Raw genomic sequence first — 14,748 nt, 5'->3', positions numbered from 1 at the left:
GAGACCTCTGAAGAAGAGGCTGATGAGTAGTTCCAATTAATTTCGTACGATGTGGCTTAACTTACTTACACAAATGGCCGGAGGGTATTTGGAAGTGGCCCGCTCGCTATGATGGCCCACTCGCTATGCATGTACGTTAAGCATTTTTCACACAACAAATCCGACGTCACTCAAGACACGAATTTTCGAGAAACCTTTGTCATCATGTCGTATGCATTAGACTCACCAATTGAACATCGTCGTAGCGACATCTTGCAGCAGAAGGGCAAAAATGAGGAACGTACGTAGGTTAGACCACATGCGGAGGTAGTCTTTTCGAGCATAGAGCTTCTCCGGACTTAACTAGCTGACTTATGCTATCGTATACGGATAAGGATAGACTAATTTCATAGTTCCTAGCAAATCAGACATTGATATATTAAGCGGTATCAAACCCGGATAAGAGCCTACATGACTGATATCCACCAACGCTGCCTGCTCAATGATCGGACCTTCGTTGTCGAACAACGGAATGAGTTCAAATAGCACAACCATGAAGTTACTCGCGCCTTTTAAAATGAGACCCGGAATATCAAGGCCTCCAGCACAGAGGGTGATTTAAAGTAGTCAAAGTTGTTGCTTTACAACTTTTAGATTTGACCAAGCAAACCTACCACAACCATTGCTCTTTCAGCTACCTAGTGTTCGGGATGCGTTGAGTGAACTCGATCAATTGTCTCTACCGCTCCCAAATGCTTTGGTCTCTAAGTCTATGAATGCAAGGGCAGATTGATTGACTCGTCCTCTGAGCAGAATACCTGTATGCAACGCCAACCCTGCCCTTCAACACCACGTCCAAACAAGGTTATTTCTTCTACAGCTTGGTTCGTATCGAAATGTACAGAACTTCTGCCTTGGCCAGAACTTCTCCGTTCTGATCTTCTATCTGCGCACTGACGAAGTTCTTCCGCCCCTCGATCTTGGAGATCTTGGACCTGACAAGAATCGTGCCCGGCGCAGGGACCGGCCTGAGAAACGTCGTGTTCAGATACGCCGTCCGGAAGTCCTTGTTGGGTTCCGCGCCTTCGGGTCTCTGTGCTACAATCGTCATGCCCGTGACTTCGTCCAGAATCAACGCAACGGCGCCCCCATGAGCCGCCTCGGGAAAGCCGATCATGCCATCTTTCAGGGTAATGAGCGAAAACAACTCGTCGACTTTCCAATCTGGCGGTTGTGGCCGCGGGTGCAAAACAAGCCAGGCGGTGATGGTGTTTGGTGTGTTGAGAGTCCCACCGACATATGAGTTCTCTTTTGTTGGCAAGATTGTCCTATTTGCCGACACTTGGACAACGTGGGAGGGCGAGTCGAACTTGGAGAGGACTTTTGCGCACCATGGAATGGATGCGAAGTGTTGGTACTCCGGATGCGACTTGACGGCTTCGGATGTCATGGCGAAAGGGAGGGCATTGAGTGCGATCGTCAGTCAACCGTAGTACATGCGGTGAACAAAATTTCGAATGATAGCCTAGGTGAGGGGTTGCTTGGATGGAGTTGCCTCGGTTTCGTTATGCGGGGTTCTGGCTAGTTCCGAGGCTGGCGTGGACAGGGGGAGCTGCCTGTTCAACTGTCAACCACGTACCACAATGCGTAGGCGATCTCGAGGCGTATTTTAGACTTTGCCCTTGGAACCTTCAGCTCGAGATTGGACAACTCTCAAACGAATATCTTTGTCACATTTTGAAGAGCATATCGGACGACACGTGGATGTTTGGGTTCGAGTTGCCCACGTCTTCGGAAGGCCAAGGCCTAGACAGCCGTCAACTAATGACTCGCAATTCCTCATAGAACCACTGTCGACGGCTAGGGAAGCCGAGCGTCCAGACTGGCAACTAATTCATCACCGTGAGAGGGAAAAAATGATTCAGGGCTACATAAACTCTCTTTAAGCTTGTTCGACGCAGACCTTCCACGCGCCTAGAGTTTTGCGCCTAGGCCTGAAGTCCGTTTGTGCTCTTCCCGCCATGCAAGATCGCTCAGGATCTCCTCGCTTCCCCCGCCAATGACTTTCAGACGCAGGTCGCGTGAAATTTGCTCAGTCATTGTCACGCCTTTTTCGAAACCCATTCCGCCGTGTATCTGCTGGCTTTCCCTGACGGCCTGTTCAACCATTCTGCCGCCCTGGATCTTGGCAAGCGCGATTCTGCTGGCGACGTCCTTGGTCTGCCAGCCGTGGATCTTTACGTGGTATGCTATCTGCTCCAACCAAGCCCAATGCCCTTCAACCTCACGCGCTATGGTGGTGAGCTTATGGCGGATAATTTGATGGGAGGCAAGCGGCTTTCCGAATGTCTCGCGATCGTGCGCATGCTGCAGCGCTTCCGAGAGACAAATTCGGGCTTGCCTATTGCAGTCCACTGTCAAAATGAAGCGCTCTTTGTTGAAGTTGCGCATGATGATGGGGAAGGCGCCGTTCTCTTTCCCCAGTAAGTGATCGACCGGGACTTTCACGTTCTCCAGAATGACCCACGATGAGCCGCCCGCGTTGTGACCGGAGTTGTGGATCTTCCTGATTGTGATGTCTGGCGAATTCAGAGGTACCACGAGAAGTGAAATGCCACTTCGACCAGGCTCACACATCCGTACAGCGGTAGTCATATGAGTCGCCCACGGCGCGCCGGTAACCCATTTCTTACGCCCGTTGACAACGTAAAATCTCCCATCGGCAGTCTTCTCAGCAGTGGCTCGTATCGCGCTCACATCACTGCCGGCCGTCGGCTCCGTGATGGCAAGACAGAAACTCGTCTCCCATGTGAAAAGCCCCGGCAGCCACCGTCTCTTCTGCTCTTCGGTCCCCGCCGTCCAGATAGGCGGGGCACCCACATTCGACGCCCCCGCCAGCGCGAGGGGCACCCCGCTGGGGATGCGGGCCATCTCGTCCATCAGGATGAGCTCGTGAAAGACGTCGAGCTCGTCGAATGGGATCCCCGCGATTGTCATGAGCTCCCTCGGCCGGTACTCCCTGGGCACGTCCAGGAAAGCAAGACCGGACTTGGCGAATTGCAGTCTGGCGGCCAAGGGGCACTCGCCGGCGGCCTCCCACTCCTGTGCGTATGGTAGCAGGTGGGTGTCGACAAAATCCCGCACGTATGCTTGGAACCTCCGGTGAGAGTCATTATAGTATGGGCTTTCAAGAGCGTTGAACCACGCCGGCTCGCCCCATCTATCTCGGGCTTGGATGTCAGCTTGGGAACGGAGGTAGAAAAGGGGGGAGGTTCGGGGCAGTACGGAGCGAGGGTACCAACCGCCGTGCGTCCCTTGTTTGGGAGCACTGGCTTCGGTGACCCGGTATGGTTGGCGGACATGCTGCGACGTTGCTGTGCTCGGTTTTACGAGATGGTGTTAGATGCTACTGGATAGACGTGCGATCCACGGGAGGCGAAGGTGGCTAGGGGGGCATGAACGGTCTGATACTCGGATTCTCTGCTATCGGGATCACTTTGAAGAAATATGCAGGCGGGAAACGCCGCAGTAAAGCTGGCTGCCAAAGCGTTGCGAGATTACTACACAGTAGAGTTTGTGGCCGCAGCAGCACCTTCATGTGAAGTCTGTATCAGAGTCGATGCGCCTTCAATGCGAGGGAGCGCAGGGTCCACGCGAGTCAAGTGCGTATCCACGATGGGCCCAATTTGGATATCTCCGCAATTGAATGACTACCGGCCGGTTCGTCCGGGGCTGGGAGCGACAGGGGATCTCCTCCGCGTCAAAGAGACAACCAGCGGGGTCCTGATATGTCCCGGGCTACGATATCCGTTTGGACCTGGGCGCCTGTCGCGCGTGGGTTTACGACCAATGCACCAGACTGAATAGTGTCAAGAGCGTCCCACCGGCTCTTGGCGAGAACGAAAGCTTATTTCATTGACATTCCCAAGCAAGAGGATGCCAAGACCGTTTAACGTGCTCATAATTCGTGTAATATTGCGACCAATCAAACAAAACGTTATGGCTGGCTAAAGACGTCTGATCACGCAATACTCTAAACTCTAGGTATCGTGGTGTGGGAGGCCCGTGAAGGTTACACTGTAGTTGACCTAAGGTCAAGCACCTCGGCGATCTTTCCACTCCTAGGATTGACAGCGAGTTCCTGCATGGTGACAAAGTTTACCTGCAGCTCGTTGACTAAATCCTTCTCGACGTGTTCCCGAAACATCGGCCGCACCACCCCGAGCTCTCCTCTCAGCCCTGCCTGCAACTGCGAACTCTCCTCGTCTGTGGTCGGCTTGTACGCGACGTTCAAAGTGAGAAGGTCCTTCCTGTCTTCGCGCGTGACGACGGCTTGGATCTTGCCCACCGGTCTGTCTTTGAGAACCGTCGAGACGATGCGTCTCAGGTCCACAAAGTCGATGGAGACGGGGCCGAGGCGGATGGCCGTGCGGTCCCTGTCAAGGACGCGGAAAAGACCAAGCGCTGGATCAACCCACGCGGCTCGATCGCCGGACGGGTAGCGGATAATGGGCATCAGACGGCGCTCCACGTTCGTGACGACCAAGCTGCCCGCCTCGCCGGGGGTCGTCGTGACCTCGCCGTCGTCGTTGACGATCTCCACGATGATGTTGGGGCTGTTGACTTGGTGAAGACGAGGGTCGTTGTTGTAGTCCTCGGGCTTTGGCGGTAGACCAATGATTCCGCAGTCCATGGAGCCGTAAACGACGGATCGGATGGTTGCGTTGGGGAAGGCTGCCTTTAGAAGTCCCGCTTGGTCGTCGTAAAACGCCTCGCCGGAGAACAAGAGCAGCCGCACAGAAGGGTGCGTCTTCCCAGCTTCGAGGATGCGCTCTGCTAGCTGCGACATTGTTGTGACTGTGGCTAGAACGACTGTGGCCTCAAACTCAACGATGTGTCTCTCCATTGATGGGATACCGACATGTCCAGCGACTGGGAGCTGAATGGCGCCACACGGTAGGTGATACACCGACAGGATGTGAAGCAAGAAACTGCCGTAGAGGTCGCCGGCGTAGAACAAGTTGGCGACCATGTCCCCTGCGCGAACACCACATCGCGCCAGCGACTCTGCCAACTGCCTTGAAAGACCATGAAATTCTTTTTGGTCATAAAATGAGACTTTGGGGTGATTGGTTGTGCCTAAGATCAGTGAGCCGGGGCTTCATTTGTCTCGGGCACTCAAGAACTACCCACCTCCAGTCTTGAAGATGACACCATCTTTCTGCTTTGAAGTTATGACTTGGCTATTGAGACAAGTATTGGATTCCCAAAAAGACTCATGATCAACTGTAGGCAAGTCTCTGAGTGAGACTGTTGCCTCTTTCTGGACTCCCCTAGACTCCCAAAATTTGGCATAGTATGATGAGTTCAACCTCACGAACTCAAGGAGTTCCGTGAGGTCTCTGTTGCCGGCGCCGTTAACTTTGGGAACTGTCATGTTGGTCTGTAGGCGCGTTGAGTCGAGTTACTTGGTTCCAGGGTTGTTGCGAAGTCGACATTCAGATTCAACTGATAAATCACCAAAAACGACTCTGGTCCATGACAGCGGAAATGAGACAGGTGGTCAAGGTTCACTCCCTAATTATCAGATGGACGACCGTACCCGGCCTTTGTCGGAGGCTGAGTGTTGCCCCGGCGTCCGTCATCATTCATGGATATCCTCAGTTGTGTCCTGCGTTACGACAGATAGAGTTCAGAGGTGCAGGGACTTGTGACTATTGTCAAAGAGGATCAACTCGCAAAATGGACTGATTTACGAAGAGGACGGAAGTCGGCGAGGAGATGGAAAGACACAGTAGGTTTGCCCTAGAAGCCTGTCTCTCGCAGCCTCATTTCTAGAAACCCACAAAGAAGCCGTTTAAGCTTTTTTGATTGCGCCGGATCAATAGTGCTGGAATCTCTCAGCGACCGTGCGCCTACATTCCCGTGCGCCCTACCCTTGCGCCTGGGCTTGATGGTGATGGGCAACTTGGGATAGGCAACGGCGTGGGCGCAGCTGGAGACGCCACGAAAGGGAGAGTTTGCGCAGATATATGAAACCGAGGAGCCCATGCTTGTGGTGTCTCTGTCTGAACCTTTCTATCCGTACCCGAGTTTCCCCCCTCTTACCCGATCTTCCCCGAGTGGGTCGCGACGTTATCGCACGGTCCCTTGTTTTGAGAACACTTGGGGACACGCGGTTCGGTTTGGGGTCTTGGGGCGGTTGGAGAAGATGGAGAGAGAGTCGCAAGAATTGGCCAATGAAGTCTGCCCAAAAGAAACCCTCTGTCAACAGCAGAAGGAGGGGTTCTCAGGGTCCTGTGGCCACCACCCACCCCCGTTGGAAGAGACGTTTAAACGAGGTTCAAGCTCAAACACAGAGTGGGGGTCAATCTTCCCGTACGAAGTCGCAGAGAGCCAGGGGTAAAAGTGTTGGGGTTGAGGGTGCCTTCTTTGTGGGTTTTCCAAGCCTCTTGCAATTCGCACGTGGAGCCGAACCCTGGCATATCTTCTCCCGCTAGGCCTGATTGCGTTTAGTCCTGTTTAACCGAGGAAGCCTCTTCTTGGATATGCATGGATCGAAAGATTCAAAACAGCACGACAGATCCGCGGGTCTCAACAGAGTGAGAAAGCGTTGCTCACCGCCTGCGAAAGGCGGGCAAGTGTGGGTTGCCTCTCTCTTTCTCTCTATCTTTGCGATATACGGTGTGTGCATGTTGCAGTGTCGCAGTCAGTTTTGGATCCTCAGGGACAACGCATCAAGAGACAAACGGAACGGGCAGGCGGTCGCCGCGCCACCACGCGGCTCTGAGCTCTTCAGCGTTTCTCCTGAGTAATTCGAGCAGAGGACAAAGAAGAGGTGGCTTGAACTGAACCAATTTGAGTCATGAAGTGCACTGCGGAAGACGTCTGGCCCGAGGCTCTGCGAGGCTATCGGCCGGCGGCCACAAGGTTGGTCCTGGCCGCGAGTCACGTCTTTGGCTGACATTCGCGCGATTCCAAACACTTGCCATTGGCACACTGACCATCGTAATTTTTTTTCTGCCGGCCCATGGCAATGCATGTGGGCAACAAAGTCCAGACTGTTTGGACCCCTATTCAGCAGATCGTCCACGTCCCTGACCATGGAACCGACGTTGACCCACTGCCGTCTAGGTTGGCGCTGGGTCCCTTAACGAAAAAAGAACAAGGAGAAGACACGTCGTTGCATGTGCCGTGGCGGTGACAGCCAAGTCCCTTACGCAGTAGTTTTTTTTTCTCCATCCCCCCCTTCCGCAAAAGCGATAATCGCACCTACCCATTTTACCTCGGGCAAGCGAGAATTTTCACCTTCTTTCCGTCTTCCCCCAGCTTCATCTGGTGCCTTTGCTCCGTCGACATTCACTTTCTTCCTCAGCCTTGAACCTGAGGAGACTTCTGTTCATCTCATATACGCCAGCCTATAGACAGAAGCATCTCAAACATCCCAGGTTGCACCTGTCACACACAATGGCGGCTCGTCAACGTACCACGACCGCGGTGGTCGAGAAGCCCCAGCAGGTTAGTCGGGAGCCTCTTTCCAGATCGCGATCTCGATCGATGAACCAAACTGACCCTCATTCCAGAAGACCTCTGAGCCTGAGTACCCTGATATCCAGACCATCAGGGACACCATTCCCGCTCACTGCTTTGAGCCTTCGCTGTGGACATCCTTCTACTATGTCTTCCGTGACTACTCCATGGTGGCCGCCCTCGTCTGGGCTGCTCTCACCTACATCCCCGCCATCCAGGACCCCATCGTCCGCGGTGCCGCCTGGATGATTTACGGCTTCGTCCAGGGTCTCGTTTGCACCGGTGTCTGGATTTTGGGTCACGAGTGCGGCCATGGTGCCTTTTCCAAGAACCAAAAGCTGAACGACGTGGTCGGCTGGGTACTCCACTCCTCCCTCATGGTCCCTTACTTCTCTTGGAAGTTCTCTCACCACCGTCACCACCGCTTCACCGGTCACATGCAAAAGGACATGGCCTTTGTCCCCGCCACTCAGCCCAAGGCCTCCAAGAAGCCCCTGTTCGGTGCCATCGACCTCCACGAGCTCTTCGAGGACACCCCCATCCTCCAGCTCATGAACCTCCTTGGCCACCAGCTGTTCGGATGGCAGATGTACCTCTTCTTCAACGCCACCGCCGGCAAGGGCAGCAAGCAGCGCGAGGTCAGCGCTCTTGGACGCTGGATCAACGTCAGCCACTTCGACCCCTTCAGCGCCGTCTTCCGTCCCAATGAGGCTATCTTCATTGCCATTTCCGACCTTGGCCTGGCCATCACCCTCTCCATCCTTTACAAGGCCGCCCAGATCCTGGACGTCTCCACTGTTCTCCTCCTCTACGCCGTCCCGTACTTCTGGGTCCACCACTGGCTCGGTATGCACTAACCCCTTCCTCCTACTCCTCACCCTGGAACTCATTAGAGTTTTCGAGCGTTTTCGCGTTTGATAGAGTGCTAATCGATACCCCTCAGTTGCCATCACCTACCTCCACCACAACCACCCTGACGTCTACCACTACAACGAGGACGGCTGGACTTTCGTCAAGGGTGCCCTGGCCACCATTGACCGCGACTTCGGATTCGTTGGCAAGCACCTCTTCCACGGTATCATCGAGAAGCACGTCGTTCACCACCTCTTCCCGTAAGATCATTGGCCCCTCACTTGAAACATCGATAAGATCTCATTGCTAATATCGCTCAGTCGCATTCCCTTCTACAAGGCCGATGAGGCCACTGAGGCCATCAAGCCCCTCCTCGGCGACCTGTACCACTCCGATGAGCGCAGCTTCCTGGGCCAGCTTTGGTCTGTCTTCGGCACTCTCAAGTATGTCGAGAACGACCCGACCTGCCCTGGCCGCATGAGATGGGCCAAATAGAGAGTTGCCACAAACAACTCATAAAAACTCCCTCCTTTTGATTTTAGACGCAAATAGACGAAGTGATAGACATAGACTTTTTTTTGGTTCAACTCCGCAAGAGTTAGAGTTCGCTAGAGAGTGGCAAGCATTAGAATTAGTTGCGGAGACAAAGAAAATCTAGACAAAATGGCTGGCCAAGGCTGGAATTTCACTTGAAACCATGGCTCAACTGTGAACACGCAAATTGTCGGCGACTATCTGAGAAGTTGTTGCAAGCCGAGCCCGACGGTCGTTATTCAAGTTACGTACGCTGCGCCGCGCCGCAGGCCTTCTGTCAATAACGTGCTTTTGTTGCCGTTTTGGGAAACTGCCTAGACCAGAGCACGATGAGCGATTGTACGGGCTCCCGTACGCAAAACATGGGTCTCTCCGATCTTGAACAAAGTTTACAGCCAATACGTGAGATTTCAGAAGTCGAATGCAACATATCCCCCATGTTGTCTCTTCTTCGCATGGCACGCAGGCGCTTAGTCAAGGGAAGCCCAGTCATGTCAACCCGAATCTGGACCTCCCGATTCGCGCCAGCTCCTCGGGCTGGGGCTTGGAGATGCACACCACCGTACATCCTCCCAGGATTCCAGGAAGCATGGGGCAGCTACCCCGTCGTCCGACTTAATTTAATAGAGTTCACACGGGTTGAAACAGCGCATCACAACAGCCTCACATAGGTGCGAATACTGGATAGGGCCTGAGTCGTGCAAATCGCATCAGCTTCGAGACCCAGGGCCACGGCCGTACGCTCCGGCCTGGGTTGGCTTGTAGAGGCACGCAAGACGGTTTTGGAAGCAGTCCGGCGGGAGGAAAGTAATGAGTGTTCATCCTATATTGGCAATACCGAGTGGAAGGTCCGGCTGGACTATGCCATGAGTGATCGTCTGTCTGCTCTGGTACAAGTAATAGTGTCAGTGTCTCTCACATTGATCACTCGTTCTCGCTTGGTCCAGTACTTCAAAACCCATCATCCCATATTGTCAGTCGTTCACTTCATTGAGATTGAAAAGCATTGACTTGGACATCATCTGTCTAAGTCTCAGACAACATGGCCTCGGCTTACATGATCGCGATATACTTCGCGGTAGTCATCTTTGCCGGTATTCAGATCAAGCATAAGATCAACAACTACAAGTCCCCTCTTAGAAAGGTCCCGGGTCCATGGTATGCCCCTTTGACCAACCTTCACCTCCAATATCTCTTCTCTACTGGAAACATTTGGAAGTTGGTGCAAACAAGTCACAAGAAGTATGGAGGCATTGTGCGTCTTGGACCTCGTCAGGTCTGGATCTCAGACAAGGAGGCCATGAAGACGATTCTGGTCAAGACCGATCTTCCCAAGGTTGCCATGTACGCTGAGATTTCTCGCGACAAGTTCAGCCCTGGTCTTTTTGGTGAAATGTAAGTGTTTACGCGATCCTACGATAGCATGGTCTAAGACTAAGTCCTATTTCTACAGCCGCCCCGAGCCGCACAAGCGCCTTAAGCGTTTCTTGTCACCCGCCTTCACGGTCAACTACATCGACAATCTCGAGATGTTCTTCAAGACGACTGTTCGTGATCTGCTCAACAAGTACCAAACGCAGATCAACGCCGACCCCGTCTACTATGCCAAGAAGGGCATCGAAGTTGACTTGATGGACGATCTTCACAATGTTGCTCTTGACATGTAGGTTAAAGACGGCATTATTTGCCCAAGCTTCACTGCTAATGTAAACCAGTATGGGAGAATGTTCCTTCGGAAAGGGCTTTGGCCAGACCAACCCAGACAGCATGATCGAAGACGGTGTCGACGAGAGAATCTGGATGTCCATTCCCCGCTCCATTTTCGATGGTCTTAGCAAGAGATACCAGGTAAGACCTACAAGTACAAGTCTTCTAAGCGATCATCTTTATCTGACTTGAATTGCAGACCGTCTACGTCAAGAAGTTCTTCCGTTCGTTCGGCATTGATATCCAGTTCGACTGGCCCGCCGAGATGATTACCGCTATCGACGCCGTTGTCCAACGCCGCAAACGCACACACGATATCGAACGCCGCGATCTTCTCCAGCACCTGATCGAGGAAGGAAAGAAGCCAGACACCGGTACGACCATGAACGCCCGTGACATCGTCGACCAGATGGCAGAAATTCTCCTCGCCGGCTCCGAGACTACATCCGGCACTATCGGTTGCCTCTTCCTCGAGTTGGCGCGCAACCCCGACGTCCGTGCCAAGTTGTTCGCTTCGCTCCCTTCCAAGGGCTTCAACGACGAGATCGTCACCAGCAAAGCAGTCCGCAGCGAGCCTGAGTACGAGTACCTCGAGGCCTGTATCAAGGAGAACCTCCGCCTGCACCCCATCGCTTCTGAGATGGGCCGCCGCACCGGCAACCAGTGGGTCAATCTCTGCGGCTACGACCTTCCTCCCCACACCGTCGTCTCTGCCTCATACCGCGACTTGCACCGCAACGAAGAGTTCTGGCCCCAGGCTGAGCGCTTCTGGCCTGAGAGATGGTTGGCCGAGGACAAGCGCGAAGGTGCTCCCGCTCCCGAGTAAGTGGCCACGGCATTTGGGTTCTGTCCAGAAAATTCCAGAAGCGACTAACATTTGCACTAGCATGGATGCTTACTACCCCTTCTCTGGAGGCAAGCACTCTTGCATTGGCATCAAGTAAGTTTATGCTTTCCACTCTGCTGTCGATCTCTATTCTGACAGAACTCTAGCTTCGCATGGGCCGAGATGAGAATGGTCGCAGCCAACCTGCTTCAGAGATTCGACGTTCTCGAAGTTCCTGGACAGGACATTGACTTCCGCCAGTACATCACCATGCAATTTGCGACTGGTCACTGGAAGGTGGTGCTCAAGCCCAGGAACTGAGCTTCTACAAGACTTACGCCAAAAGACCCGAAATGAACTATCACGCTGATGAAAGAGATTGGACCTCACTGTTTTGCGCATCTTCGCGTTGCGTGCATCTATAGAATTTGGATTGTATTTCACGGCCCACGGCACCGGAGTCGGAGTTTGGGAGACGGCATTTCACGGCATGCAGAGAGAACTACCCATGGAGCTCAAGACACCCCAGATAGCATGGCCCAGGCATAGGCAGCCCTTGAAATTGAACAACGAAAAAGTTTTACCAACTTCTCTACTACTTGTTCCCCATACAGCACATCAGTTCCATCCGTCGGGCTCGATCCGCTGACCTGACCCTTACAAGCGCAGCTGAGCATGCCTCCTCAAAGTTTCGCCAATGGTTATTGAAACCTACAGATCGCATGGGACGAAGGACTTACCGTTTCTGATTATCCAGAAAGAAAGTGCTCAGCTTTGCGTTACAGTGGGTATCGCAGCTTTCACATGCAAACGGGAAGCTTATTGTAGGACCAATTACGAGCCTCTCGTACTGTGCGCACGCCGTTGTTGTCTCTCTGTCGATGGGGCCAAATGGCATGTCATCTGACAGAATCGTCTCAGTGAACAACGGAGAACCTGGTCGCCTACCCCGGGGACGGGCAGAATCAAAAAGCTTATTCAAGCGGTCCCTGGTGGGGACGGGGAGACTGCGCAGCGCATGGGTTACGACGAGCAAAAGGTCCACGGGGGGTCCCCGGCGAGAAAGTCACCGGCTTGGCGGTCCCGGTCGGCGGCGGCTTTTTGACAAAGGGCCCGGAAAACGCGGATGTTGCGAGAGATGCTGCGGCACTAGGTAGAGTTGTCCCACCGGCGGGGCGACGCAATGTAACTTGTTGATTACTGATTGACAGTGGCAGGAACAAGAGGGGTTCCTGGGTAGGAGAGAGGTTGTAATTCACCGAGACCCGCCTTGGAAGAGGGGTTGTTTGACCTGGAAACTTGCTTGAGATTTACACAGCCCATGGTGCTCAGCTATTCATTTTGAAGCAACCTACACACAGAATACCCGACAATCGCTTAAAGTGCCTTCGTGAGCTTGATTTGGTCGAGGCATCTCAAGTTTACCAAAAGTAAGATGCAACACAAGGATGCCGAGTTGACTCTGTTCACCTCTCATGCAGCGGATTCGCTGATGGAGATCTGACCATATTTTCCAAATCACTTTGAGATGTAGGTAGACCTGGATCATTGGACTAAAGAGCAGGGGGATATTTCTGAGCTGGTTGATGCTCCGTACAGTCCAAAGACCAAAAAGTCAAGTGCTCGGACTCAACGCAAGTAAGACCATAAGCAGCATTGGGGCAGTCACTCGTACCAACTTCGGAAGGAAATTTGAAGAAATGCTATCAATATTCACAGAGCAATTTGTTGAAGGGAGTATGACTGGAGCAGTTTAGTATGAGAGCGCACTCATTCACAATCTTATTCGAATCTTGCAGAGCCAGCCTGCGATACAGCGATAAGCAGAGTTATGCTAGTGACCAATCATGCATCGAGTTTCTGCGCCATTCCCGATTAGTCAGATCGGGTTTGGAGGTTTTGGTCGGCAATGAGCTCGGGTATCAAATCGGTTTCTCTTCTCAACTTCACCCCTACTATGACTCACCCCAATCATTTCCGAAATGCGAACCAGCGTTTCTTGCGAAGCTTGCCGGTAGCAAAACCTTCCGTATTATCTGTTCTGGCTTCTGACGTGATGTTTTTAGCAAATCGAAACTCAGGTGCATCCACAGCGGCAGTCCACCATGCGAGCGGTGCGACAAGTTTGGATACCCAGACTGCCAGCTTTCGCGGCCTCGCGTCAAGCCGATCAGGCGCGCTGCTGCACGTGCTCGAGTTACAGACGTTGAACCCTCTACAGCGCCGGGTGAGTTGATCTTTGCATATCTAGACCGAGTCCTGCTAACGGAAACTCAAGCCCCAGGAGCCTCGGGAGCTCCTCAGACGCCAGCGCTTAGAATATTGCCCAGCAATGATGTAGACGGCCACTTGGGGATGCTTCCCATGAGCATCATCATAAAGTCCTTGCATATCTTTAGAACAAATTTTCCTGAGATGAACATGCTACATCCCGATCTGTTTTCCCGCATATTCCTATCGGATCGCAAGGCTAATAGCAAAGCCTTGCTGGCAGCTTTGCTTGCAGCAATAAAGAAGGAAGAATGCTACATCGATGGGTCTTGGATGAATCAGCTACTTCCAAGCGAAGAGTATGCGTCTTTCTCTCGCGGTGTGCTTTCAAACGCCATGCTCGGGCCCCCAGAAGTTGTTGTTGTTCAAGCCCACCTTATCCTGACGCTGTATGAATGGGGCGTGAGAGATTTCCAAAAAGCCTGGGTGCACTGTGGTATGCTATCAAGATGGAAGGATTGTAACGAAGGCTTTTAGTGTTAACCTCCAATCCAGGCATCGGCATTAGAATCATGCAATCTCTGCATAGCGCTCGAACAGCCCCGTTTTCTCTTGATGAGACCATCAACGTTGAGAAGCCCGACGAGCTGTCCCAGATCGTTGAAACTGCGACCTACTGGGCTTGCTTCATATTAGACTGCACAATCAACTCAGGAACGTACAACCCTCGTATGCTATCTATGACCGAGATGCTCAAGCTACAAGTTCCTCGAGCGCCACCCGCCAGCGGGTTTCTATTCGGATTCAAGCAGAAGCCTATGACCGACCGAAGCTTGCCCCTGGGTATAGAAGAGTGTTACGAAGTCCTGGTTGACGGGTTCGCAATCTATGCAGACGTCATGACATTCGTGTACAATGATGGACGGAAAGCGCCCGGGATGTGTGCGCCCGCAGAGTGCCCCTGGATGCCAGATTCAAAATGGGCGAAGTGTCGGCAATCCCTGGAAAGATGGCGAAGCAATATGGATTCTTGTCTGTATTATCCAAAACACAGTGTCGCATCGCATGCGAATACCGGCTGCCGGGCATTTGTCTACATCAACCTGCTA

At 52.9% G+C, this 14,748-nt stretch overlaps 5 protein-coding genes across 5 annotated transcripts; 2 read left to right on the top strand and 3 right to left on the bottom strand.

Annotated features, from left to right (window-relative positions):
• Positions 1 to 853: 853 nt before the first annotated feature.
• COL26b_012016 (uncharacterized protein) lies at positions 854 to 1,429 on the bottom strand (the record flags this gene model as incomplete). The annotated part of the gene is made up of 1 exon (XM_053184669.1): positions 854 to 1,429. One exon carries the CDS (start codon positions 1,427 to 1,429, stop codon positions 854 to 856), a length of 576 nt encoding a protein of 191 aa, XP_053031413.1.
• A 524-nt stretch (positions 1,430 to 1,953) lies between these two features.
• On the bottom strand, positions 1,954 to 3,341 carry COL26b_012015 (uncharacterized protein; the record flags this gene model as incomplete). Its single annotated transcript, XM_053184668.1, has 2 exons — positions 1,954 to 3,199; positions 3,265 to 3,341. 2 exons carry the CDS (start codon positions 3,339 to 3,341, stop codon positions 1,954 to 1,956), a joined length of 1,323 nt encoding a protein of 440 aa, XP_053031412.1.
• Positions 3,342 to 4,051: 710 nt separating this feature from the next.
• Positions 4,052 to 4,885, bottom strand: COL26b_012014 (uncharacterized protein; the record flags this gene model as incomplete). The annotated part of the gene is made up of 1 exon (XM_053184667.1): positions 4,052 to 4,885. The coding sequence occupies one exon, from the start codon at positions 4,883 to 4,885 to the stop codon at positions 4,052 to 4,054; it is 834 nt and encodes a 277-aa protein (XP_053031411.1).
• A 2,561-nt stretch (positions 4,886 to 7,446) lies between these two features.
• On the top strand, positions 7,447 to 8,856 carry COL26b_012013 (uncharacterized protein; the record flags this gene model as incomplete). The annotated part of the gene is made up of 4 exons (XM_053184666.1): positions 7,447 to 7,497; positions 7,563 to 8,355; positions 8,453 to 8,621; positions 8,682 to 8,856. 4 exons carry the CDS (start codon positions 7,447 to 7,449, stop codon positions 8,854 to 8,856), a joined length of 1,188 nt encoding a protein of 395 aa, XP_053031410.1.
• A 1,081-nt stretch (positions 8,857 to 9,937) lies between these two features.
• On the top strand, positions 9,938 to 11,749 carry COL26b_012012 (uncharacterized protein; the record flags this gene model as incomplete). Its single annotated transcript, XM_053184665.1, has 6 exons — positions 9,938 to 10,290; positions 10,349 to 10,558; positions 10,611 to 10,743; positions 10,802 to 11,424; positions 11,489 to 11,542; positions 11,596 to 11,749. 6 exons carry the CDS (start codon positions 9,938 to 9,940, stop codon positions 11,747 to 11,749), a joined length of 1,527 nt encoding a protein of 508 aa, XP_053031409.1.
• Between the last annotated feature and the right edge of the window lie 2,999 nt (positions 11,750 to 14,748).

Source organism: Colletotrichum chrysophilum, assembly GCF_026319265.1.
Source record: "Colletotrichum chrysophilum strain AFK26 chromosome Unknown scaffold_159, whole genome shotgun sequence".
NCBI lineage: Eukaryota > Fungi > Ascomycota > Sordariomycetes > Glomerellales > Glomerellaceae > Colletotrichum > Colletotrichum chrysophilum.
This window is presented reverse-complemented; position numbering and strand designations above follow the sequence as displayed.